General features: G+C 45.0%; 1 protein-coding gene across 2 annotated transcripts in view; it reads left to right on the forward strand.

The window, feature by feature from the left end:
• Ust (uronyl 2-sulfotransferase) overlaps positions 1 to 27,464 on the forward strand; it is a 296,926-nt gene that overhangs the window by 230,113 nt on the left and 39,349 nt on the right. For both annotated transcript variants that reach the window (XM_032894994.1, XM_032894995.1), the window contains 2 exons: positions 22,362 to 22,459; positions 24,391 to 24,548. In XM_032894994.1, the coding sequence (XP_032750885.1) occupies positions 22,362 to 22,459; positions 24,391 to 24,548 (256 nt within the window). The remainder of the gene's footprint in view (positions 1 to 22,361; positions 22,460 to 24,390; positions 24,549 to 27,464) is intronic.

A 27,464-nucleotide genomic window follows, 5' to 3' on the forward strand; every position in this document is an offset into this window, starting at 1 on the left:
CATAAAATCAGTTGGTAGGGCATGTCTGTAATCTCGGGAAGAGAATCCGAAGTTCAAGGTCATTCTTCAGGGCAAAGCAAGTTTGAGGCCAGCTGAGGCTACATGAGATCCTGTCTCCAAAAGAAAACAGAAGATGTACAAATTGAAAAACAAAAGAGTAAACACTTAACAGGAAGCAAGTGCTTGGCTTTTACCCCCGTTTAGATGAACTGAAATCAACTTGGACCAACCTGGGGCATTTCTACCACAGACCACGCGGGTGTAAGAGGGGACCATGTGGTTAACTGGCTCTGTTGTGTGTTCTTCCTGGTCCGGGAGACCTTGTTAATTTTAGGCAGCAATATACAACCTCTCATGAAGGGAATCTATAAACAGAACCCAGAGTTAGGTTAGAACCATAGCCCATTCAATCTGAGAGGTAGGGATTATCTATTCAGACACCTTGGAATCCCCAGACTGCCCTTCGACGAAGGGTTCGTGAAAATGGACCAGTTTGTATGATAAATCAAAAAAAAATGTTCTGAACTCTTTAGGAACTCAGTTTTACTCTGCTGACTCCATCCATCCTCGTGGAGGAATGTCTAAGTCAATGAAATTCTAACTTAAAATAACCTAGAGATCTGTGTGGGAAGGAGGGGTGTGGACGGAGGTCGGAAGGTAAGACAGGGCAAGGAGAAGAGTGTGCTCACTGTACATTATGTACTTGTTGAAATTGTCTTACAGGCTTAATTAATAATAAAAAAAAGTAAAAGAGCACAAAACATTTTTTTATAAACACAAAACCCAGCCCTGGTCTCCCTGGGACAGAATCTCACATTCAGGGCGCAAGAAGAATTATGTATGCCCAGTAAGAAAGTTCAAAGCCTGGCTTCCTTTGTCCTTTATTTTCATGTTTCCGTTGTCCGTTCTCTGAAAATACGCGTGTGTGGCAGGTTTGTGGCCGCCTTTTGTTTTCTTACTTCTCCTCACTGTTTTCTGTAGCACCACCAACTGCTCTTGTGGTGCGATTATCTAGAGAGGAAGAAAAATCATCTTTTGATGCCAGCGGAATTTTTTTTTTCTCGACTTTAAATGGGGTCATTAGGCAAATCAGCGTGGCGAGACTGTGATGCCAAAGAAAATGTTTCCCAGACAGGCTGACTGGATGGTGGGCTTCCGTTCAGCGCTTTGATCTCTTCTACAGGATGTAGGTTTGCATGGGTAAAATTACAGCCCAGATAGTCAAGAGTTTCAAATTCACTTTTTCCATCCTGGTCCATAGGAGCAGCAGACTCTGGGTCCCAGGTGTCATTGACCTTATCTCTGTGGAAGTCAATAGGCATCAGTAAGAATCCTGCCAAAGCCCCAATCTTGGTGCTACAAGTCTCTTATTCTCATATTCTCATATTCTCATATTCTCATCCTCTCTCTCCCCCCTTTCCTTCCCCTCCCTCTCCCCCCTCCTTCTTCTTCCTCTGTCTGTCTGTCTCTCTGTCTCTGTCTCTCGTGTGTGTGTGTGTGTGTGTGTGTGTGTGTGTGTGTGTGTCTGTGTCTGTGTCTGTGTCTGTGTGTCGGTCAGAGAACAGTTTGGGTGAGTCAGTTCTTTCTATCTCCCATTGGAGTTTCAGAGACCACACTCAGGTCAACAGACTTTAGCAGCAAGCACCTTTGCTCACTGAGAGATCTGGCTCACCCCTCGATGAGTTCTTTCAATGCATCACCTTCCCATAAGACAATTTAGATTAAATAACAAGGTTGGCTACTACAGCACTTAGGAGGCATAAATATGATAACATTAGATGCAGGGGCTAAATACAGAAAGACAAGAGCTCCTGACTCCATGTAGACCAAGGCAGGGCAGCTGGTTGTGTCTGGTTATTCACCTGATGGTTGCTGGCTGAATATGCACTACAGGCTGGATACTCATGAGCCCTCAGCAAGGCTTCTTACCCTTCATAGAGAGCCCATTCCATGAGCTGAAACAGATAGCAAACACACAGACAAATGCTACAAACTGTGTCCAGTTGGGGGAGGGATGCTAAAAGAACTAAGTATAAAATACAGTAAGAAGACAAGGAGAAACAGTACATATTAGTATATCAAGACTCAAATGGCAGATATTTTAAACTGGGATCCACAGAGCTCTCCTAAAAGTTCAGTGGGTAAATTCAGAGTATATAATCCTTAATAGAAAACAATTCATCAGACTCTTTTTTAAAATTTATTTTTATTTTAGGTGCATTAGTGTTTGGCATATATCTATAGATAGATAGATAGATAGATAGATAGATAGATAGATAGATAGATAGATAGATAGATAGATAGATATGGATACAGATAGAGATGTGTTTGTGTGAAGGTGTTGGATCCCCTGAAACTGGAGTTACAGTTAGTTATGAGCTGTTATGTGAGGAGTGTGGGAACTGAGCCTGGGTCCTCTGGAAAAGCAGCCAGTGCTCTTACCTCCGAGCCATCTCTCCGGCCCCATCAGCCCCAGTTCATTAGACTGTTACCTAGAGTCTTCTAAAGTTCTGAAGGTTGACAGCAAGCCGCAGCAGCAGCAGCAGTGCCTGCAGTGTCCCTGTGACCAGAGATCTCAGGTAACTCATGTAACAAGCATGGCAGATACTAAAGGCACTGAGAAAGCTTATTATTCAGTACATTAGGCCAATACATATATTCCTTATCATAGATTTTTACGATTTCGGAGGTGATTGGAATATTTTGTTTCTTTTTCCTCCTTTTCCCCCAAACACTCAAGCATCTTGATCCAAGAAGCATTGTTCTTAGACTACCCCAAACTGCTCAGGGGCAATAGCAGAGCTGCATGAAAGCCATGAGTGCTCATGGCATGGCGTGTGGTACAGTGAACAATTTTTTACTGGTTCCACCAAGAGCATTCTCAAGAGAAACTGGTTATATCATTATCATTGGAAATGTTGTTATTAAGAATATCACCACGGCTAGTAACTGCGTCCCTGCTGCCTTATGTGAGCCATTTATGTGGCTACTGGCCAAAAGACAGAAATTGACTTGGTACTATCCCAAATATAGTGTCTGACCCCCTGGAAGTTGTCAGGGTCCTTCCAGAGTTCAGGAGACCATGCTCTCAGGACCACTGTGGTAGAGTTGAGTGCAGGGTGCAGAAATTCCTCTAAATACTTAAGCTACTGAGGGAGTGCTACGAGCAGAAACACTGTTTTGGTGGTTGGGGTAGTGTAGCAGGAAATATTTAAAAAGCTATTCCATGTTATCACCTGCTACTCTCTGGCCCCGGGAGGCCTCACCACCTCCATCTCACAGTTCTCTCGTAGTGGGTCCTGCTCACATTACCAGCCATCCAGCCCCTGTGGTTAATTGTTACAAACCCTCATAACCCAGTAAAATGAAAACTCTAGAGGTTTGAAATTTATCAGTCAGATTTATATTAGTAAATTCCCAACCCACAAAACACAAAGAACTCAAAACTCAATTGATAGGAACACAAGTGCACACCTAGGTGGGGCAGACGCACCCTACTTATTATTTCATCATCTAAGAGATCCCCAATACTTACGGGCTCTTAGGATTGTGTGGTTCTGGCTCCTCCTCCTCTCCGATAGGTTTCATCTTGTCTCCTCCTCTGTCTTTCTGTACTCTCTGTACTCATCTCTCTCAACCCACCTTCCTTTTCCACTGCCCAATCACAGGCTCTCTTCTTGTGTCTGCTGTCACCTTCATATAGACAGCAGTCCACATTTTCCCTTTGTTGTTCAGTTAAAGGGCTCTTTCCTCTCAAATATAAATTGAAAACAACTATTACCACTTTGTAAATTATAAAGTATAAGATATATCTAACGTCCAACCCATCATTTCTGTCAGTTGAATAGAACACTGTTATCTACCCTAACTTTAAAAAGACTTATAATCCCATGTTATGTCCTTGTTTTAGCTTGTATACTATCTGAAAACTATCTTCTCAAATATATTCTCTCAAAGCTAAATAGCCTAGGTTTGCTATGAAAGTATATCTAGTCTTCAACCCCTTCAGAAATTTGAGAACAACTATTATTATCTAAAAATATAGGAAGCCTAACACAGCTTCCAGAACTGAGACAAGTTGTAGAGACAGCAGCCTACCTAGACAGCCCCTGTATGTCAGGAAGTTGGAGCATCAGTCTTCCCAATTTTATATCCATAAGAAATGTTTACCAATGAAAACCTTAAATTTGTATCAAAATAAATTTCATATCAAAGTAAGAAATTATAGCTTCACCTTAGTAACTATTATAAAGATTTCTACCAAGTGATTATGGCTACACAATCAATTCTAGCTATTTCCTCCCTGTTCAAATCACGATCATTTCTAAATTCCCCAGAAAGACAACCACCTCCAGATCCTCAAGTCCAGGGAACCAGGACAACAACTCTTATAACTACTTCCAGCTGTATATGGGCATTGAGATATCTTTGAGGAGAAGGGAGGCTAAGGAAAAATGGGGGAGTTGGTTAGCCTTAAGAAGGCCACACCAACGATTGTTGTAGTCTCTGATGTCTGTCCTGACTGGATCCAGCTGAAAGTCCCTGAGATCAGGAGTTCAAGCAGGCCAGTTCAGCATGTCTGACATTGAGACTCACCAAGGCTGTGTAGTCTGTATTATACAAATCTCAAAACAAAATTTTAGTATCATCGAGCTATCTGTATGGATTGTATCAGTCTGTGTAGGGTGTTCAGACTAGTTAGGATGAAATTCTGCTCCAATCATAAGTCTTCATTTGTGCCGTGTGAGGAATGGCACAAAGAATAGCTTTTGTTTGATTCACCTGAATTTATATTCAGGTGGTCTGCCTCTATTAAATCTGATCCATGTAACTCTGGAAGGTGTCCAGAGTCTAATCGCCTTTTCTACAAACACAAAGGCAAAACCTTTCTCCCACATCAGCATATCCTTCAGTTGGCAACCAGGAAAGCTTGTGTCCTGCCTTCTCCTCCAGAGGAATAATACAACAACCAGAAACCTCATAATCCTACTTATTTGATAATAGAAAAATGCAAAATAAATGAACTACTGAGTAACTACTATATGAGCCTATTTTAGGCCTGTTCTAATTTGTCATGTCAGGAAACTAAACCAAAATTCCTGTAGAGCCTATGAACAGAGAATATGAGTTTCCCATAGACTCATTATTGTACCATCTATCTGTGGTGCTCTCTACCCGGAGCGACAGGCTTCTATTCATTAATACCTGTTATACCATCTCTCCGTCATGCTCTCTGCCTTTTGAGCCACAGGCATCCATAAATACCTGTTCACAGCAGGCAGTTATCACTGCTCTCTACTTGGAGTCAGTAATTTTTCCCTATCCTAGTGCTGAACCAAAGGTGAAATTCCCCAACATGATTCAGACAAAATCTATATGTAAATCTATCCTAAAAGCAAATAAACCAGCCTTTGAAGTAAATCGTACTCCAATCAACATCTGCTAAGGAAGCAGGCAGCTTCCATTCTCTAGCTCTCTGTGGCCCAGAACAGCCTGTTCTTTTCACGGCGGGGACCTCAGAGCCTGTGAGCAGAAACTGTTTGTTGTCTTTGTTTCAAGGTTCCTGCTCCTGAACCATCACATGACCTGACTCTGCTCAGACTCGACTGCACTCTGATCCCCCAGACTAAATCTCTAACTCATAGGCCAAGTGTCCCAAATTTCCAGTGGATTCCTGCCCCATGTTGGGCACCATCTATAGCGGGAAATATTTAAAAAGCACCATGCCATACTTGCTGGCAACTCTCTGTCCTAGGCAGCCTCGCTGCCTCCATGGCTAGCTGCATGGAGTGACCACTCATCTTGCAGTTCTCTTGTTGCGGATCCTACTCACATTCCCAGCCATCTACTCCCTGTGGTTAGCTGTCACAAATCCCTGTAACCTGGTAAAATCGAAACTCTAGAGGCTTGTAATTTCTCAACCTACAAAATGCCCGCACAAAGAACTCAAAACTCAATTGATATAAACACAGGCTACACACCTAGATGGTGCAGACGCACCCTACTCAATATTTAATCGTCTATCTAAGAAATTCCCAATACTTTGGCTCCCAGGTCTGTGTGGTTCTGGATCCTCTTCCTCTCCTATAGGTTCCACCTTGCAGTCTCCTTTCTGTCTTCTCCTCTGTCTTGCTGTACTCTCTGTTCTCGTCTCTAAAATTCTCAGCCTGCCTTCCTTTTCCACTGCCCAGTCATAGGCTCTCCTCTTATCTTGTACCTGCCCTCACCTACATATAGACAGCAATCCACAGGGCAGTGTAACGTCCAACTCTGAAATGGAGTTTTAGCTATGCTTTCTTAGGAAGACAATTTTAAATCTTAGGATTTTTTTTTTAATGGTCCGAAGGAAGCATTATAAATGTATGTGTCCTTAAAAGTAGCTGCATGGGATAAGAGAGAGCATCCAGTGGCTGTAAGACACAAATCCCACTCAGCAAGATAATAAAAGGGCTTTATTTTGTGGACATTCCCCTCACATCAAATCCAGCCCCATTTCATCCTAGAGTAGAGAAACAAGGGAGAACCAAGGCTGGTGATAGAATCAGGAACAAAGTCTAATTCAGTGGTTTTCAACTTGTGGGTCACCTCAGATATTGTGCATATCAGATATTTACATTATAATTTATGACAGTAGCAAATTACAGTTATAGAGTAGCAATAAAATAATGTTAAGGTTAAGGGGCACCACAACATGAGGAACTATACTGAAGGGTTGCAGCAGTAGGTGAAAGATAGGTGGTACCTGAGAAAAAGCCCAAGAAAGTTTAAGGAGAAAGACAGTGGCTAAGGCTATAGAAAATGCTTGTCTTTGCCTTATATCTCTGGTACAGAGAAAAGAAAAGGAGATAAACAAGAAAGGAGGAAGAAGAAGAGAAGGGGAGAAAGAGGAGGAGGGAGCAGAGACAAGAACACATAGGCTGTTAATGAATGAACAAGCAAACCAGGGGGCAGAGCGCAAGAGTAATTACATCTAAGGGCAACTCTACTCAGTATGTTCCCCCTGGGAATTTTTATTTGCTTTTTGCTATACAGTATGGAACATCTTAAATGGTCACAGAATACCTAGGTGAACCTCCATTGCACATACAATTAGTTATCCGTGATCCTAAGGAAGTGGAAATTCCCAGTTTAATTCAAAGTGACGATCGTATTTGCTTTCAACATTTGTTCACGAATCTCATCCTAGGCCTTTGAGTTTGAGACTCCATGGCCTTAAAAATATCCACAAGCACGCTGTTTATAGTCTAGATAACCAGAAGTTGAAAGTGTGACTTTTGTGGTTTGTTTTGTATCTTTGAACCAAAACTATTAGACTATTGGATGTGAAAGAAAGATAAAGGAATGTGGACTTCTTCAGCTGGAAAGACAACATCATCAAAATGCTAAGACAGTGTCTGTGGCTTTTAGAAACTTGTGGGTCCCAAAGGGCTCATAAATAACTTTTATGGTATTCAAGAACACACTTGATTCGCCCAGAAATTCCAGTCATTCTTACACTCAGTGTATTTCCTGCTGGGAGAGTGAATCTGTTTCAGCTTGCTTGTTCTGGTCAGTACCGTCTCCAGGAAACACTACCCTGAGCTGACGCTTGCACAACCCTGGGAACCTCTCTTAAACAGAGAAATGATGGTAGGCCAAAAATGTGCTTCTTTCCACTTTGAAATTGAGCAGCTATTGTCCTTTTGATCTCTTCTCTAACAGGCAAGCACCTTTGCCCTCTGGTATTAGAGAGAGCACAGTCAAGGGTTAGTTGAAATGTGCTGCCTCTTTGCCAGTGTGCGTATGTGTGTGCACACCTGTGGTGTGTGTGCGCATGCGTGTGCTCACTCATCCATGTGCATGCATATGTATCAGGTGTTTTCTGTTGCTCTTCCTCCTTGTTTTTTGAGGCAGGATCTCTCACTGGACCCGGAGCTCTGTCTTTTCACTGGACTGGCTACACGGTGAGCCTCTGCCCTCTCCCAACCAGCGCTGGAGTTACAAACATGCACCGTAGCATCTAGCTTTTTATGTGAGTGCTAGGGATGGAACCCAGGTCACTGTGCTTATATAGTAAGCCCTTTACCACTGAACCACCTTCCCAGCCCTTTACAATGCATATCTGACCAAGTCAGCTCAGTCAGTCAATAGGGTGTCAAGGGAGGGAGTGAGGATTGAAAAAGAAGAAGAACAGGCAAAATTATAACATGACTCCAGCCAGTGCTGAGGCTGAAGCAGACTTATTTCTCTCTAGCCTGCTTTTATATCATTCTAGGTGCATCAAAAAACAAAACAAAACAACAACAACAAAAAAAAAAAAAACATGGTCAGTTCTTAGATCAAAAACGAAGTAATCAAGCGAAATAGTAAACAGGAGATCTCACAAGATAGTAATTAAGTAAAGTAGTAGGCAAAGAGATCACATGAGGTAGTAACTCAGCAAAGCAGTAAACAAAGCCCCATGATCACTGTTTCTAATATTCTCATCTGAGCCAACTTCCTCGTCTGAGCCCAAATTCCAAATTCTTAGATGTGGCAACAAAAGTTCTCAACACATTTCCACTGTTGTTGTTGTTGTTGTAGTTGTTGTTGTTGTTCTGTTTTGTTTTTCTAATGGGAAATTCTCTATCCAGTGGTAGAGGCCATGGGATCCTGGGGCAGTCCATTCATGAAATTATTCTGTGACCCCCTTCGCCCATTTTCTATGTGACTACATAAAGAAGTGGAGGAAGCGGGACTCTATAAACCTGACCCCCTGTTTATTTTAAAGATTTTATCAGCATCGAAGTATGAATCAGTAGTAGGACAACTATCTCTCTGGACTGTATGTTTCCGAGTGTAACCACTACAACCCTTTACAGATAGAAGCAGCCACCAGCCCTTTGCTGCTTAGAATCCCTGGCAAAAGGACACTGGAGCCCAGGGGTGCGTATGCCTTGGGAGCACTAGTGAAGGTCACAAAACTGCTGGTTGGCTCTCTCTGGGCTTCTCTGGACCAGAGTCCCAGAAACCCCAGCCATTATTCCCCCAAATGGAGCCCACATCTGAAAGTTGCCTCCTCCAGCGGAGGATGGATTATAGATCAGCACATGGCATTTCGGTTGTTCAAATACTACCAAAAATATACCTCTGCCTGTACTGTCGTTGAAGAACGTTACTTCTTTTTAGGCTTTAAAGTGATTTGTAGTTGTATTCTGGACTTTACTTTGCTCCTGAAATTTTTATGATGTTGTTTACTGAAAATCGGGTAACATCCTCTAAAAGCTTTTTATCAGATGTCCAGATCCCCGTGGTGATTTCCTAAAGCGTAGCTCGATTTACATAAAAATGTCATCATCTCCAAAGACGACTTCGATAAAGTGCTTGTCTGGCACTGGGTGTGTATTATTCACACCCAGAGAAAGCTCTGTCTAGAAATTTAGACTATGTAATGGACTACCGAGAGCAGACTCGATAAAAAGTTTTGTAGCCCTGGCATACTTCAAGCGACTGAAGCTTTTTATGACACCGTGGAAGTGACTTGTAGCTCAGCAGTCGTTCCTGTGGCGTGGGTGTCCACAGTACCTGTGGAAGGAATGGCCAGAATCACACTGGTGTCTACCTTAAGCTTTCTGATCTATGAAGGGCAAAATCGCTCCATTCCGGTCAGTGTGCATGAGGCCTTGGCAGAGACTTGGCGTATTTCCAAAAGGTTGTACTCCGTAGACCTGGGGGTCACCTGTGCCCCTGCTGAGCAAGGCTCCCTCAACAGACCTCACTGGAGCCACACGGCCTGCCTGCGGTATGGTGAATTTTCACCCCCTCGGCTCCCAAACGTATCACAGGAATAAGTAGTGGGTCAAAGAGGAAGCCCAAGAGAAGCACGGTGAGCAGTAGTGAAGCCATTCCACTGGGGAAGAACCAGACTGTGGCTACCAGGAATGGGTTTATGGGTAAAGGGTAGAGGTGCTGATGTCAGACCAGGCGCCATGGGAACCAGCTCCTCCGGCCTCTAGAGAGACGAAGCAACACAGGCTGCCTGCAGCTGTGGGCTTATGAAGCCGAGGCCTCAGGAGGTGAAGAACAGTGCCTCAGACCTGCAGCTAGAAGCAGACTGGTTTGCTGCTTCTGGACAGGTGTACATTCTGCTCCTTGTCCTCATCCGTGGGCTGAGAAGTACTAACACCTGGCTCTGGACTAAGGGCTCAGGGATCCAGCAGGTAGTAACCATGTAACTCCTAAGGAAGGACAGAAGAGGGCGAGAAACATGGGCCACAGACTACAGAAAGTCAATATTAGAACTGAACAGAGGCCTCACACACTAGACAAGCACGCCAGTGCTGGGCTGTATCCCAACCCTCTTTTGATCGTCTATTCTGAGACCAGGTCTTAATAAGTGACCCAGGCTTGAACGTACTCTACAGCCCAGGCAAGCTTTGAACTTGGAACCTGACTCACACCCTTCAACATAGCTGAGAGTACAGGCCTTTGCCACCAGGGCCAGTTTAAACCTCTTTTTGTTCAGCATTCTTTCCATCAGTTACTAAATTTCAGTCCTTCCATTTGACGATTCTGTAAAATTTATGCACTGCATGTTTTCACCAAGACATTTCTTGTCTGAGGAAGGTCCTTCAAAATCCCACTTGGTACAGAGTATCTCTAATGGTTTAATAAGTAACTCCCACCAGGGCTGACCTCTGTTTAAAGACATTCTTTGTGTTAATGCTTGAGACAGATGCAGTAGGAAAGGGATTATCAGCCAAAATCATTATAATTATGAGATCTAGTGACTGCTAATGTATTCCACTTTACCTTTGAAAATGTTTGTACAAAACTGGGTCGGGACCAGTGGGTTTAGACTAGAATCTGTAGACACTGATTTGCTTAATAAAATAACCACATGGCTGGCAAAAGTCTACATACCTACTTGCCCTTCCTACCCTGGAGCCCCGAACAGCGCCTGGATCTGGCGGGTAGCATTCCTGAAGATTTTGAGAGTTCAGTTAGGAAAGCAAGCTTAGCACCCCACCTTTCGGCAGTGTGCCTCTCTGAAGGCCGGATTGGGGTCTCTAGCTTTTTATAGACTCAAAGGACCTCTCTATTCATTCACAGTACATGATGACAACTGAAATAATCCAAGAATTAGTACACTTCACTGGAAATATGCAGTAGTGACATTAGAGACCAAAATCATTATTTTTGTGTGTATGATCTGGTGCGTGAGTGCGTTTATATAAGAAAGAGGGGGGAGGGAAGAGAGGCGGGGGTATTGGGTTTGAGGTGGGCATGTGGAGGTCAGAGGGTAACCTTTGGAGTTGGTTCTTCTTTTTTCCCCACCTTCCATGGGTTCTAAGGAATTAAACTCAGACTGTCAGCCAGGCACACATGAGTCTCCATACTAAACCATCTCACTGGGCCTTAAATTTCTTCTCAGTAAAAGATGCTATGCTGTGTGTGTGTGTGTGTGTGTGTGTGTGTGTGTGTGTGTGTGTGTGTGTGTGTGTGTGTGTGTTGGGAAAGGACACTAGTGTGTATGCTCACAAAGGTTAGAGGTCAGCCTCAGGTGTCTCCCTCAATTGCTCTGCAGCATGTTTTACCGAGCCACTGGAACTCACCGGTAGGCTAAACTTGCTGGCCATCCAATACCCAGGAGCCCCTTGTCCCTGCCTTCCAGCCCTGAGCGCGTGTAGCACCACACCCAGCTTTTTCATGATTCTTGGGATTCTAGGGGTGCTACATAGCTCTTACCACTCCTGGGCATGGAAGAAAGCGACCCTTCCTTCTGATAACTTGGGGTAGGTGACGCCTCTTTCGTGAGAGGTTAGGTGGGAATAACAGAACCCTCGATAGCCTGTACCCCACTTAGGAAGGAGAAAGGCAATAAACCCTGTAGTTGTTGGTGTTGTTTCTGTTCTCTTTTTCCTATGAGGCACGCTTTATTCCTAGGAATGAGGAGTCATGACAGGTTAATGAGACGGTACCTCCTCAGCCCTCCAGTCACCAGCTCCCACAGGTGGACGGGGTCAGTCCTGGGGTGGAACCCAAGAGCCAAATGTCCACACCGCAGCAGCCACAGTAGGCAGTTGGCAAGTTGAGGTATAAGTGACACAGTATGGGGTTAGTGGCATCCAGAAAATGCCCAGAATCCAGGAGATGGCCATTTCAAGAGCGTATGCTATTAACCATGCCCGGCGATAGACATGATATTCAGGGACAAGAATCTCTTCCTAACCTGGGAGGCAGGGATAAAAGCAAAGAACCCTCTTCTAGAATCTACGGCAGTGGTTCCCAGCCTTCCTAATGCTGCGACCCTTTCGTGGAGTTCCTTATGCCGTAGTTACCCTCAACCATACAATTATTGCTGTTGCTACCTTATAGCTGTAATTTTGCTACTGTTATGAATCTTAATGTATAGGTAACATATCTGATACGCAGATTATCTGATATTCGACCCCCGTGAAAGGGTCATTTGACTTCCTAAAGGGGTCACAACGCACAGGTTGAGAACCATTGATCTAGAGGAACCAGGGGTACAAAGAAGACGTCTGGGACAGAAGCCCAGGCACAAGCTGTAAAACGGGATCATATTGCACCAAACGCTGGGCAGAAACGGGATACAGAGTTAGGTCACATGGTGTTCTTCCTATGGTGTCACAAACCCCTTCAGATCCTTCAGTCCTTTCTCTAACTCCGCCAATGGGGTCCCCTTGTTCAGTCCAATGGTTAACTGCAACCATCCTCATCTGTATCAGTAGGGTTCTGGTAGAGCCTCTCATATCTAATTCCTGCCAACAAGCACTTCTTGGCATCAGCAATAGTGACTGGGTTTGGTGGCTGCATATGGAATGGGACCCCAGGTGGGGCAGTCTCTGGATGGCCTTTTCTTCAGTCCCTGTTCCACTCTTGGTCCCTGCATTTCCTCCCATGAGTATTTTGTTCTTCCTTCTGAGAAGGAATGAAGCATCCGCAATATATCAACCAACCAGACCCCACCAGCTCCCGGATTAAACCACCAACCAATAAGTACACACGGAGGAACCCATGACTCCAACCACATATGTAGCAGAGGATGGCATTGTCCAGCATCAATAGGAGGAAATGCACTTGGTGCTATAAAGGTTCGTTTCCCCATTGTAGGGTAATGCCAGGGCATTGAGGTAGGAGTGGGCGAGTGGGAGTGGAAGCATCCTCACAGAAGCAAGGGGGAGGGGAGGAGGTATGGGAGAGGGAAAGGAGGATACATTTGAAATGTAAATACATAAAATATCCAGGAAAAATAAAATTAAAAAGAAAAAGAAAAGAGATAGGTCACGTGAATGACCAAATGATCTCGAGCTCAGTTTACTGGCTAGAGATTTTCAGATTTTGAAACTTTCCATCAGATAAGGTGTTACACAATGCCCAATTGATAGATCTGAGCAAAAGATAATAACTTACCTTGAGGAGGGCAGGGTTCCTAGTGTCCTGCCCAACCCCAAGCCACACTGGCCCCTCTGTGTGCATGACATGTTTTAGTGGTCGTAGGTCTCTCATTTTCAGGCCCAGTTTTAGCCATAGAATTGGAGAGAGTTCAGTGGCCCTGGCTAAAAATTCCAGAAGCAATAGGATTTACTGCCAGATACCCTACACTTCAATCTTTTGACAAATTGTAAAAAATGTAAATTTCCCAGAATACATCTCATCCCTGCCACAAGCTTCTATGACTGTGGTGCTAGATACTCAGTTCTGCCTTCCTTTCCTTGCCCACGTTGTTACCATTTTGTTGAGTCAATGAGCACATATCCTGGAGTTGCACCTTGTCAGATCTCTTAGTATGCACACATTTATGAGGCCATTCTACCTAAGAGGACTTTTCTGTAAGTGGGAGTCAGGAGAGGAATCCGAAAACAGCGTAGACTCCCTACATGCCTTGGGAGTGTGAATCCCCTCGAGGGCACAGGGGAAGGTGACAGTAAGATCCACTCCGTCATTGCGATGGTTTGGATATGCTTAGTCCAGGAAGTGGCACTATTCGGAGGTGTGGCCTTGTTGGAGTAGGTGTGTCACTGTGGGCGTGGGCTTAAAACCCTCATCCTAGCTGCCTGGAAGCCAGTCTTCTAGCAGCCTTCAGGTGAAGATGTAGAACTCTCAGCTCCTCCTGCACCATGTCTGCCTAGATGCAGCCATGCTCCCGCCTTGATGATAATGGACTGAACCTCTGAACCTGTAAGCCAGCCCCAATTAAATGTTGTCCTTTATAAGAGTTGTCTTGGTCACGGTGTCTGTTCCCAGCAGTGAAACCCTAACTAATCCTAACAATCATGGGTGTTAGAGAAGGGAGCGGTAATCCTGGTGACACAGTGCATGGCTCTGTCCCTGCTGAACAAGATGGCTAATCATAGTTAAGACATTCATCTCAAGTAGATGATGATGGCTAATCATAGTTAAGACATTCACCTCAAGTAGATGATGATGTAGAGATCCCGGGACCAATGAATAACAGGTGGTCAGAGCCTGTCTGTCACACAGTCACGGTCAGATCTCTTGCTCTCTTCCTGTGCCTTAATACAAGACAGACCCTCTGCCTGTCTCTCGCCTTCCCGTGCTCCATAGCTGTAGAGACCTCAGCATCGGTCTTGTTCAAACCACACTCATCTCTTGTCTTCTGTCTGTAGTGGCCTTCTGAATATTACCCAACAGCTACTTTTGATCTTGGTTATGATCCTGAAGCCTCAGGAGGAAGAATCGATCCTCCCAGCAGGAACTCTATCCCAAATGATGACTAATCCCAGGCACAACTGGTTTTCCTTAGACATGTAAGAGAATGAATGGTTAGGTCACCCTCATAGGTTTCCCTTATGTTTGGCATAGGAGGGTTTTCTTGATTGGGACTGCGCTTGGAGGGTGTGTGAAAGGCCCAGAATGTCTGCTCCTCACTGCTTTTTGCAGGCTTGAATTTCATGCGCCTTTCTAAAATGCAGCAAGAGCCCAGAGTCATTCACTAGTCTATGTACTGTTTTCCCATGTTGCCTTATCTGGAACTTCTGCCTCAGCATGCCTCCTCATTTCTCTGAGATATGGACCGTGGCTGAAGCTGGGTTCCTGCTGGTGAGGCAGCCATGCTGTGCAGCTGATGAACTGACTGATTTAGTGAGAGGAGATTTTCCCGTTGGTTTGCCATAGGCATGATAGAAAAAGATTTCCCACCCAGGCAAGAATATATGCCAAAAAAAGAAAAGAAAAGAAACCCACACATTTAAAATTTATAGACATTTTTACATGTAAAAATGTTGCAGCATGACTTGAGTCAAAGTGTATTTGTCTAGTTAGAGTTTTACTTCTGTGAACAAACACCATGACTAAGGCAATTTGTATAGAGGGCAACATTTAATTGGGGCTGACTTACATGTTCAGAGGTTCAGTCTATTATCATCAAGTCAGGAGCATGGCAGCATCCAGGCAGGCATGGTGCAGGAGGAGCTGAGAGTTCTACATCTTGGTCTGAAGGCTGCTAGCAGACTGACTTCCAAGCTGCTAGGATGAGGGCCTTAAAGCCCACACCCACAGTGACAGATTTAGGCCACACTCTCTAATGGTGCCCCTCTCTGGGCCAAGCTTACAGTTTTATATTTTTGATTATTATCTCTATTAAAGTAACAGAAAGATAAAGTCAATTTGGGGGTCTTAAAATCGGGGACTGGTACCAGTTACTTTTCTGTTACTGTGGGAGAACACAGTAACCAAGTATAGCTTATGGAAGAGTTTATTTGGCATCACAATTCCAGAGGGGTAGGGCTCTACCATGGTAGGACAACATGACAGGCCAGCAGGAATGGTAAGCTGAGAACCCCCATCTTGAAATGCCAGCACAAAGTGGAGAGAGCTAACTGGAAGTGGAATGAGACGTTTCATCTCAGAACCACCCCCAGTGACTTACTTCCACCAACAAGGCCACACCCCCAAACCTCCCTAAACAGTACTACCAATTAGTATTCCAATTCCTGAGGCTGGGGATGGGGCGCCTTCTCATTTAAACCAGCACAAAGGTTGCTGTTGTTCTTGTTCTTGTTGTTAGTGTTGGGTTGGTTTTTTTTTTTTGTTTGTTTGTTTTTTGTTTTTGTTTTTGTTTCTCAACACAGGGTTTCTCTGTGTAGCCCAAGCTGGCCTAGAACTCACTCTGTAGACCAGGCTGGCCTGGAGCTGAGATCCACCTGCCTCTGTCTCCTGAGTGATGGGATTAAAGGTGTGCTCCACCAATGCCCAGCAACTCATTTTTAGTTTAAGGATATAAGTGGACAGCAGGAACTAATTATTTTCCAAGATCCCATTAAGATAATAAGGGAGGTTTGATAAGTTATTTTTCCACCAGCGAAATGAGCCAATTCAAGCCAGATTAGATTAAATTAAATGCAGGTTTATTGGGAAGCTGCTCTGGGACGGGAGAGTTCACTGGCCCCAAGGAAGGAGACCAGGGAAGTCGCTACAAGAAGGGAGAGGAGAGGGGGAAGAGAGAGAAAGAAAGAGCACATTGCACAGAAAGGGGGGTTACTAAAATGTCTGGATTATATAAGCAGGAACCTCTGGGGGTAGAACAGCCCAATCCCTGGGCTGGAAAGTTTAGGGTTTGGAGCAGAGTATGCTAGGTAGGGACTGAGGGATGCTGGGAGAACCTGGAGGCTAGGTCTGCTTTGATAAGTAAAACATGCACCTCAGACTCTTGTCCTGGAGGTCCAAAACCAAAGTATTTATGTTCCTCAGAATTTCACATATTGACAAGGCTTTGGTCCCAGCTGTTCGAACTTCTAGGAAATGGCAGAAGATAGAGTCTAGGTAGAGAATGTAGGTCATCTGGAATGTGTCATCGAAGGATATTTTGGGACCCTAGTCCCTTCTCCCACCATCTCTCTGTTTTCTGGCTGCTCTAAGGCTTGTTCCTTTACACCCTCTTACTGTAGTGTTCTAGCTTGCTGCAGGTCTCTAGCAATGGACTGAAACCTCAGAGTGTCCCTGAAACAAACTAAACAATTCTTTCTGTTAATTGTTTCTCTCCGGTACATTGTTACAATGACAGAAAAGTGGGCAGCAGTGCAAGGACTAAGTGGGTTCACAAAGCTCCAACCCTGAATGTTCTTAGAATGGGGTTGGCTTGAACCTGGAACCTGCCCTGACTCCTTTCAGTGATGTAGGGGTGGGAGCCAGGAACAGTGATGACTCTGATGTGGGGGTGGAAGCCAATGAACCCTTTCTATCCAAGTTGCTATTAGTCAGACTGTTTATCAGAGCAACCAAAGCAAAGTAGGATTTCAGAGCTGAGCTGAACTAGTTCCCACAGCAAATAGGAATATTGGTCCTAGCAAAAGCAGAATGATGCCCTTTTAACCCAGAGCAGTCTTTCTCTGCATCCCAACATATAGCCAGGGTCTCAGGTGGCAGAAAAGACCACACAGACACCAAAGTAGGTGTTAGCATGCACTGCTCCATGGCACTTGTAGTAGAACAAAGAGCTACTTCCTCAGGTGATACTCTCTGAAGGGCTGTGGGCAGACCAGCTCCAGAGGACACCTCCCACACGCTCTGGAAGGAAGGCATCGCTGGTGATGTGATTCTGGCAGGACCGGAGCATGGAGTGGGAAATGAGGGCGTATGACCACCCGCCCCTCGAAGTCTATAAAACCTTACTGAGAAGTCCTGGTTGATTCCTCCAGTGCAGGTCATTTTTTTTGTAAGGTTTGAAATAAAAAGCTTATGAGGCAGTGTTTGCAATAAGACTTAGATCAGATTCATTCCACTTATCTAAATTGACTAACCCATCAAATGTGTTCTCTGGCTGCCACTGCTCACCTGTGGGTCAAGAATGCTTTAAAGCCTTGGTGAATGGGCTCAGCAATTCTTCCCTTTTCCATTTCTAATGCTGCTGCAGTTAGAGCCCGAACAAGAAATCGTCCGTCTGCATGTCCTTTACCATTGAACTCTCCTCTAATGTCTGTAATTTAGAGTGGGAAGATCCACTCCCAATCTCTCTTAAGTCTATATTGGAAAGTTTTATTATTATTTTTTTTAAATCCACATTGTCTGTGGCTTTCATGTAGGAAGTCACAAGCTGAAAGTCAAAAGCGCTGCAGCGGTGGAGGAGGGGTGGGGGATCGGTGGGGGATTTTTTTTTTTTTTTGCCTGCTTTTGCTCAATGTTATTAGTTTGTTGCCAACCAATCGCACAAAAAAAAAAACCCACAAATTATACATTTCATATTTGCATATTTTTCTTCCTGTTTTCTCTGAGTTGGCAGAGGTCCTTGTTTTAAAACTGCGCATAACCTATACGTACCACTGAAGGGAAAAGGAATCCAGAAGAATGAAAGCACAGATAAGATGGCATAATATGACTAGCTACGAGAAGTTATTTCTCTATGGGTGAAATGAGCCGATTCTAGTAAGATTAGAATATAGCATTAGGCGGGCTTATTAGAAGCTGCTCTTGGGGCTAGTTCCCTGGTTTCAAAGAATGAGGCCAGGGCAGTCACCCTGGGAAGGGTGATAGAGGAAAGGGGGAAGAGAAAACATGCTCTGGGGAAGAAGAGAAGGGAGGAGGGGGGAGGGCAGATCAAAATGTCTACATTGTATAGGAAGACCTTCTCGGGGAGGGAGATCTCAGCCTTGGGTGGAAAGTTCAAGGCAGAGGGCTGGGTAGGTCATCCATGCCCTGCAACCAGTAGGGACTGAGGCATGCCGGGATAACCTGGAGGCCAGGTCTGCTGTGGAATGTAGAATATGCACTCGAGCCCTTTGTGTGTGGGAGGTGTCTGGACCCCAACACTGAATGGTAGATAACATGAAGGGCATACATACCTTCTAATCTTACCTGAGTGCGTGTGGGGCAAATATTGTCCCCATTTTACAGATGAGGAACTTGAGCCTATGAGGTATAAATGTTTGCCCAGGACCCCACTACTAGCCAGCGGTACCTACAGGAGCTCCAGTGGGGTCTGCTAGCATCAGCACTTTCCCGAAACAGTCTTCTCTGAGAGGTGGAAATGTATAGATGGGAAACGCTGAATGAGTGCAATTGTTCACACGTAGTTCTTGAGTCAAAGAATAAGCACCTTCTCCAGTTCTTTGCCATAAAGAGCCTGGTTTAGGGGACCAGGCACATCCATCCACCGTGTCCTACGAATGAGGAAAATGGGCTCAGGAAACTGGGCATCATCATTTTGCTAAGGATACACAGCTATTGAAGACCTGAGACCAGAACTCAGACTTCCTTCTCACCCAAAACTATAAGCGACAAAAATATATAAGCCATTTTGGGGGGAATTTGTTGAGCTTCTGAATTAAATGCTTATATGATTTGATTAGGATAAATTCCAGGTAGGTTTGATTCTTACAGCTTTGAGTGCAGACGGAATGGCCAGGTGTCCTCAGTGTGCTCTTTGAAGTATCTTCTCTACTTCCCCAATGCTGGGAAATTTTTAATGGAGTCAAGTCTTCACTGTAAAAGAGAGCCCGCCTTAGGCAGGGGTGGGCATTACAAGGAGCATAGAATTCAAGGTCCAGAGGAATACGGCAAGTCAACTTGGCTGTATCTTCGTTCTTCCCACTCTAATTTAAAAGAAAATTTAGGGGACTGGAGAGATGGCTCAGTGGTTGAGAGCACCGACTGCTCTTCCAGAGGTCCTGAGTTCAATTCCCAGCAACCACATGGTGGCTCACAGCCATCTGTAGTGGGATCCGATGCCCTCTTCTGGCATGCAGGTGTACATGCAGATAGAACACTCATATATAAAATAAATAAATCTTTTTAAAAGGAAAATTTAGGTATAAGTTTTAATGATTTTTTTTAAAAAAATGAACTCTCATGCATTTATCATAGAAGTACTACATGCATAGCAAAAAAGAACAGCCCCCCCAACCCCCACCCCAGTCAGAATGGCAGACATAAAGAGACAGATGCTGGCTAGAGTGTGGGAAAGAGGAAGTCTCTACACTGCTGACTGGAACGCACACTGGTGTAGCCATGGCAGAAGTCAGCGTGGAGTTCCTCAGAAAACTAAAATTAGCACTTCCCTGTGGCATAGCTGCATCAGGCCCAGGCAGATACTCAAAGAAATGGGAGGCAGCGTCACACCCTTGGGGCTTTCTGCACGTACATCCATGTTTCCCACTACACATCTTGTCCTAACCAATAGATGCAGCCTGTGCAGCATAGGAGTCCAGTAAAGAAAATGTGATAGGCTATGCACGCGTGCGTGTACACACACAGACACACACACACACACACACACACACACACACACACACACAGATTTTATTCAGCCATTAAGATGAATTAAGAAAGGTCGTTTGCCAGAAAATGAATGGAACCAGAGATCAGCAGGTTAAGCGAAATAAACCTGGCTCGGGAAGACTAAAATTACACGATGCTTTCTCTCAATATGGAAGATGTAGATTTAAACACGTGTGTGTGTGTGTGTGTGTGTGTGTGTGTGCTGTGTGTAAGTACATGGTATGTGTGTATCTAGGATATAAAGCTAGAAGGACTTATGGGTTGGAGGAGAGAGTTCTAAGTGGACACAGAAACAAGACAGCGTGCAGGGGAAGAAAGACCAAATAGGACGTATTTTTTCCTCCAAAGGCGGAATCTAGATTTAAATACATGCAAGCGTCTGTGCGTGTTGGGAGGGAGAGGAGCAAAAGGGAGACTCTCTGAGAGGGAAGTAAGATCGGGGAGAAGTGAGTAACAAACAGGGGCAGGACGTATGCCATACGTGTGTGGAGATCTCATAACAAAACCCACGATTTTGTACACACTAAGAAAAACAAAAAATCCAGATGAAATAAAAGTAAACCGTTTCTACTTAAGTCATTAACATTAAAAGAAATGATAGGGGAACTGGCCCTGCTCTTCCAGAAGGACCTGAGTTCACTTCCCAGCATCCTCATGGCGGCTCACAACCGTCTGCAACTCCAGTTCCAAGTAAGGAATCCAACTTCCTCTTGGCCTCCATGGAGTCCAGGCATGCGCAATACATGTGCAGGCAAAACACCCATATGCAAAAATTAACAAAAGTTGAAAGAATGGAAAGAAAGACAAAATTGTGAGATCATTTTACAATATGTATATGCTAAAAGAGGCTCACCACAAAGAGATGCTTATAATAAAGTCACCCGCCGAATATAAAAACCAGTGCTTCCACGCAGACTTTCTTGTCCCCAGAAACCGAGGGGCCCCTTCAGAACAAGGCACCTGCTTAGATTCTGATCCCCTGCATGCTAAGTCGGTCCTCAGTTGAACCGCGCAACTGGTCAGGATCTGATTTCTGAACGTCCTGGTCTTGAGCCTCTCTGTCTACGCCCTTGAGCAGTGGATACTGAGTGCTGCCCTTGACCTTCTGCAGGAGACATCTCTTATTTACTTCTTCCAAAGAATTTCCTTAGCAGGGCTGTAACGAGCATCATTCATCAGCCTAATGGGCTCAAATGGAACCCCTTGTAGTCCCTCAGGAGGTGCCTTGGTCTAAGAAAAGAAACCTAGTTAACTGCACCTTCTGAACTAGAAATTTATGGTTTCCCGTGGGTTGACCTTGCAGGGTTATTTGTGGAGTCCTATAGGAGCATAGCCTTCTGAGACCTCATAGCATACTAGCCCCTCCCTCGTTCCATCCCCTTTTTACCAAGCAGCCAATGGCCTGCCTCTACACCCTTCCGCTCCAACAGGGGCTGCTGTAACCACACCCACTCTGTTCCTGTTCCACCACTGGCTATTGCAAACCCCTATAGTGCTAACAGAACCCATGTCTAGCCTCAAGGAGGAGAAAACCTGAGAACCACCCTGCTGCCTTGGAATGCTTACGATGCTTACATGCTCAAACCCTGCCATCTTCTCACTTAAATATAACCTTAGAAAATGTAAAGCTTCTCTGAAATTTAGAAACCGTTTATGAGACCGTTAGAGACTCCATAATTATTTATCGGATGTATGCGTACATAAAGAAACTCAACTTATGTAGGGTTAGCTATAATGGTAGGTGATTAACTCAAAATTCATTAAGAATTAAAACTTACTGGATTAATTCCATAAACATTAATGGACAGTGGGCTGGCAGATAGCCAGCCAATGTGAAGCACAAGAATTAGACATTTCCTTAGCATGCATTTGACCCAACCACAAGTCCCAGCCTGCAGCAGATGAGGACACAGGGTATTCAACCAAGTAGGCACACCCCAACCTGCCCAGGCTATGCACGGACCTGGCCAGTGTACACAGACACTGAGACGCAAAGGGAACGTTTTCTTGGGAAGTCTGTGAATTCTCTGTCTGCCAAAGAGTTTGTAGTAAAAAGGTGTTGATTTAAAAAAAAAAAAATTCTGCGGCATTCAGCAAAGCTGTGCTAAGACCGCAGTGCTTCATTGCTGTGTCTTCTCTCCTAGGACATCAATGAGTGCATTCTGGAAAACTACCCCGAGTGTTCCAACCCCAGGCTATTTTACATCATCCCGTATTTCTGTGGACAGCACCCCAGATGTAGGTAAGCATACAACTGTACCGGGTAAGCTCCCCGCCACACTGGCACTCTGCAAATCCTCTGCAGGAAGCCCCTCAACCCTCTGGGATTTAGTTCGTGACTGCAGTAACTCTCCTAGAATATCATTTGCCATTCTGAGTGTCACACAGGGACTGTGAGGCTCTGTGAGGCAAGCGTCAGAGATATGTAACAGGGACACCCATTCACCAAATCCATTCACCTACGTAAAACACAGATGTTACCCTCACCCTACAAGACAGTGGAGACCAGAGTCAGTGGCCAGCCTGCTCCTCCACAGTGATCGTTACCCATCTCTGCTCTGGAAAGCTACATCAGGTCCAACACTCAGGTTTGATGGCATCTCTAATGAGCTATGGACCATAGAACAATGATTCTCAATTTAAGGGATGGTAACTCCTGTGGGGGTCAACTGACCATTTTACATGGGTCGCCCAAGACCACCAGAAAATACAGATGTTTACATTATGGTTCATAACAGTAAGGAAATTACAGTTATGAAGTAGCAACAAAAATAATTTTGTGGTTGGAGTGGGGGGGAGTCACCACAACATAAGGATCTGTATTAAAGTGCCATAGCTTTAGGAAGGTTGAGACCCAATGCTGTAGAAAGAAGAGAGTGCTTTCCAATGAGCAAGCTGGCCTGACTTGAGCACAGAACCTTGTTTACGCAGTGACTTACTAGGGTAGGCAGCATACCCCAGGGCAGGCACAAGCATTCCTAGTACCTTCTTTTGGTGATACTAAAGTAACCATAGCTGAAATCAGATGTGCGGTTCTAAGGACAAGTCTACAGTCTAGAAGAGAAAGGGTTGCAACAATGAATCACTATGTGGCAGAACTAAACCTTGTTCTCCTTTGGGAAAACATCCACTAGAGTAGACCGGTTTGTGTTCCTGCCACGGGGGCATCACTGACTTTAAACTGGGACACATTCTCAGATTTATTAATTTTTTTTACGTTCTCACTTCTGTTTAATGATGAGTGTTGTTTTTGCTGAGCTTACTGAAGCATGAAAGTCTACTTACAATGTAAATTCTAGGCGTTGTCAACGTCCTGGGTTTGGGCAGTCTTTTCCCCATGTATTTACATTGATGATCAGTGTATCAGTCTCCTGCTGAGAGGATTCGAGGTTAATTTACTTCCTTTTTCGTTATGATGGAGGTGTTTTCCCTAAAATGGGTCTCACTTTGTTTCCTAACCTTTGGACAGTGTACTTAAGTGCCCCCCAATTCCTCAGATTCCCTCCACCAATGTCACTTTTCTGAACCTTGACACTGATTCTATGCAGCAGGAAAGGGTTGCTGTTGGTGGTGTTTCAAGCGACCTTGGCTTGCTCAAATTCCAAGTTGAACCTGTAAAGAAAGGCCCTCCTTTGCCTTCTGTGACCCAAACAAACAAAACCAACATCGTCAATGCTTTAAAAGGATGCAGTGACTAGCAGCTGCCATTGGACGCTAGTCTTAATCACTACAAAGATATAGCCAGCGAAAAAAGCCATTCTAGGGTCTGGAGAGGTGGCTTAGCAGTTGAGAGTACTGACTGAACTCAGGTCCTGAGTTCAATTCCCAGCAACCACATGGTGGCTCACGACCATCTGTAATGGGATCCGATGCTGTCTTCTATGCCTCTGAAGAGAGTGACAGTGTACTCACATACATAAAATAAGTAATTTAAAAAAAAAAAAAAGAGCTATTCTAACCATGTGCTCAGGACCTAAGTGTCTGTGCCTATATTGTCTTTTTACTAAATACTTAGAGAAGCATATCATTCCAAGGCCCTGGCTCCTGTGCACATGTGAAAAATACCTCAGCTAGGGAAATCGGGGAAGACCGCACTGTTTTAGAACGAGCTACATGGGTTGTTGCTGCCCATCACGGGCCTTTGATGTAAAGCAACTTTCTCATCTCGTCAAGGGAGCCTGGCGAATGGGCACTGGAGCGGGCCAAGCTGAACGTGAATGAAAACTTCCTGCTCGTGGGGATTCTGGAGGAGCTGGAAGATGTGCTGCTTCTACTGGAGAGATTTTTACCTCATTACTTCAAGGGCGTGCTCAGCATCTACAAGGACCCAGGTAACGCCATTGGAAGCCCTCTCCCCCGTAGGGTCCCATTTAAAGCTTCCTGTTTCTGACAAGGACTTGGGAGATTGGAAATACAGTGTGACGCCTTGTGTCCCCCAGGCTTTCAAAGACAGAGGAGAAGCACGAGCTTCTGGAAGCTTTAAGGTGAAGCACAGACTCACCATGGTTAGCATCCTGATGGCTATGCCCCTCTCCTTAAAAGACACAAGTTCACACATTCTCCACTAGCTCATCCCAAGCGTGTTCCTGGGGTGAACGGAGGAAGTGATACTAGGATTAAGTGCACGCACCTGGAGTTCCTGGGTGCAAACAGCAGTGGGACCAGAGCTGCTTCCAATCGCCAGGGACAAAACACTGTAGCGTGTGAAGTCCCGGAAGTAGATTAGATAGGGAAGCCAATTGAAAATGCAATTAAGATTTTGCTCTCACAAACCAAGTGCTCCCGGAATAGAAACAAGAAATAGAGAACGGCAAGGCGATCGCACGCAGGACAGCCCGCGGGGTCACTGTGAGCATAATTACTTTCAGAAATCCATCATTTCTTTTCCTCTCATTATTTAGCTGGAGAGAAAGATGCTTTCTTGCCATGCTCTTCTCCCCTGTGCTCCTTAATCTGCTCTGCACGGCGAGTCTTGCATATTTATTTCCCCGATCGGTTTGTGGCTTTGTGCTGTTGCGATGGAATAGGAGAGGACATATGGTCTGGTAGAAATAGCAGAGGATATACTCCCAAAGACTGCAGACAATCGGATGGACTTTGAACCACATCTGTATTCCCAGGGCCTGGGCAAGCTTGTCTTTGCCTGGGGGATCCCCTCCTGCTCTACTGGGGCCCTGCTATTTGGGTAGCTAGGCTGACAGGTGCTTCAAAAGTCTTCCAGTTCTCTCTCTCATTCAGAAATGAAAATCTAATTTATCTGCATGTAAAAATGTTCCAGAAAACCTGAAGGTGAGGCCTACTGAAAGTCTTCCCATCAGCATAATCGGTTTGAAGAGCTAGAAGCGTAATGAGTCTTCAGTAGCTGGGCTTGAAACTAGAGCTCCCTCTGTCCTTCCAACAAGAGGCGCATGCAGGAGTTTCCGTCTGTTGAATGGGAAGGATGCCGGCACGGTGCTGTTTCTGATGACCGTTCTGTAAGACATTGTGAGCCTCCCGCTCTTTGTGCAGCTCTAGAGAGGGCTTACCCTACATTAGAGTCTTTAAAGGAAGACTTCAGTCATTCTTGTATGGGCCCTTCCTCGGTCTGTCTGTCTTGTCTCTGTCTGTCTCTTCCTCTCCTTCCTCCTCCTCTCCCCACTCTGTGTGTGTCTGTTTGTGTGTGTGAAGGAGAGATAGAGATAGATAGATAGATAGATAGATAGATGGATGGATGGATGGATGGATGGATGGATGGACGGACGGATGGACAGATGGACGGACGGACGGACAGATAGACAGACAGACAGACAGGTAGATAGATAGATAGATAGATAGATAGATAGATGGATGGATGGATGGATGGATGGATGGATGGATGGACGGACGGACAGACGGACGGACGGACGGACGGACGGACGGACGGACGGACGGACGGATGGATGGATGGATGGATGGATGGATGGATAGACAGACAGACAGACAGACAGGTAGATAGATAGATAGATAGATAGATGGATGGATGGATGGATGGATGGATAGATAGATAGATAGATAGATAGATAGATAGATAGATAGATAGAGTTGACTGATGAAGGGCTGACTGAATCTTGGTGACACATAGTTATCCAGACATTTGTTAAGTGACAAGGATGAAGCCATTTGCGTCTGTTTTTAAACACATATAAACCACCAATGACAAGTGTGTCCAAAGGGGCACGCACCTAGCTGTTGCTGGAATTAGCTTTCTATTTTCTTCAGCTAAACGGATGCCGTCCCTGAAACGGTGGCCTTGATCCCGTGATCCGTAAGCACACTCACTAAAGCAGAAGAGACCTGTGAAGACTGGGTCACACTTAGCTCTTTGACCTACAGCTACAGTCTTCCCACCAGTAAATTAAAGCTCCTTCCTCTTTGAGTTTGGCAGTAACAACATGGTAAAGGCCTCGGAAGGAGTCAGGGACATCTGGTGTTCTTGTGTAGCAGAATGAAAGGCATCCAGAAGCCCAGTGAGCTGCTCCACGGCGTCACATGGTGTGGGACATCGATTCTGCTTTCCAGGATGCATCTGGGGTGCCCCAGCAATTTTCCAGAAGCAATGTGATAAAAAAAAGAATAATTTCTGGCACAGAGGGGGTCCCCAAGACCCCTGCTCTCTGTTCTAAGTTACCAAGTAGAAATTGTGGCAATACCTTTATACACCCCAGTTTACGACCCCAGATTAGCTCTCTGCTGCTGTGAAGTGTGTGCATGACAAAATGGACCAAGGGTTCAGCAACTTCCGTGTACTGTGGATACCTGTCGTTGTCTTCTGCTGTTCCCTTTCAATGACAATGAAGGCCACGTGAGAACACAGTTCCCCTATCCTCATAGTCCCCGTGTCTCCCCAGGCAGAGGGTGTTGGTTGAAAAGACACTCCTGACCAGCCTCTTGTTATATTTAGGCTTCTGCAAACACAAGGTGATGTATTGTTCTTATGCATGGCCCCCTAGAATCCTGGTGCTTCCCCTATTCAAGAATTCTAGGGCTGATAGCACAACTCAGTGGGTTAGCTCATTCCCACAGCCTGGATATGATCCCCAGCACTGGAAAACATAAGTTTAAAGTTTTAATTTGGTCAGAGATGCTACAGTCATGGTGATGGGAACACACCCAGTTAGAGATGCTGCAGTCACAAGGGTAGGGACACTCACAGTTAGAGATGCTGCGGTCACAATGGAGGGGACACTCACTGATAGAGATGCTGCAGTCACAAGGGTAGGGACACTCAC

This window comes from Rattus rattus, chromosome 2, assembly GCF_011064425.1.
Source record: "Rattus rattus isolate New Zealand chromosome 2, Rrattus_CSIRO_v1, whole genome shotgun sequence".
NCBI classification, from domain to species: Eukaryota; Metazoa; Chordata; class Mammalia; order Rodentia; family Muridae; genus Rattus; species Rattus rattus.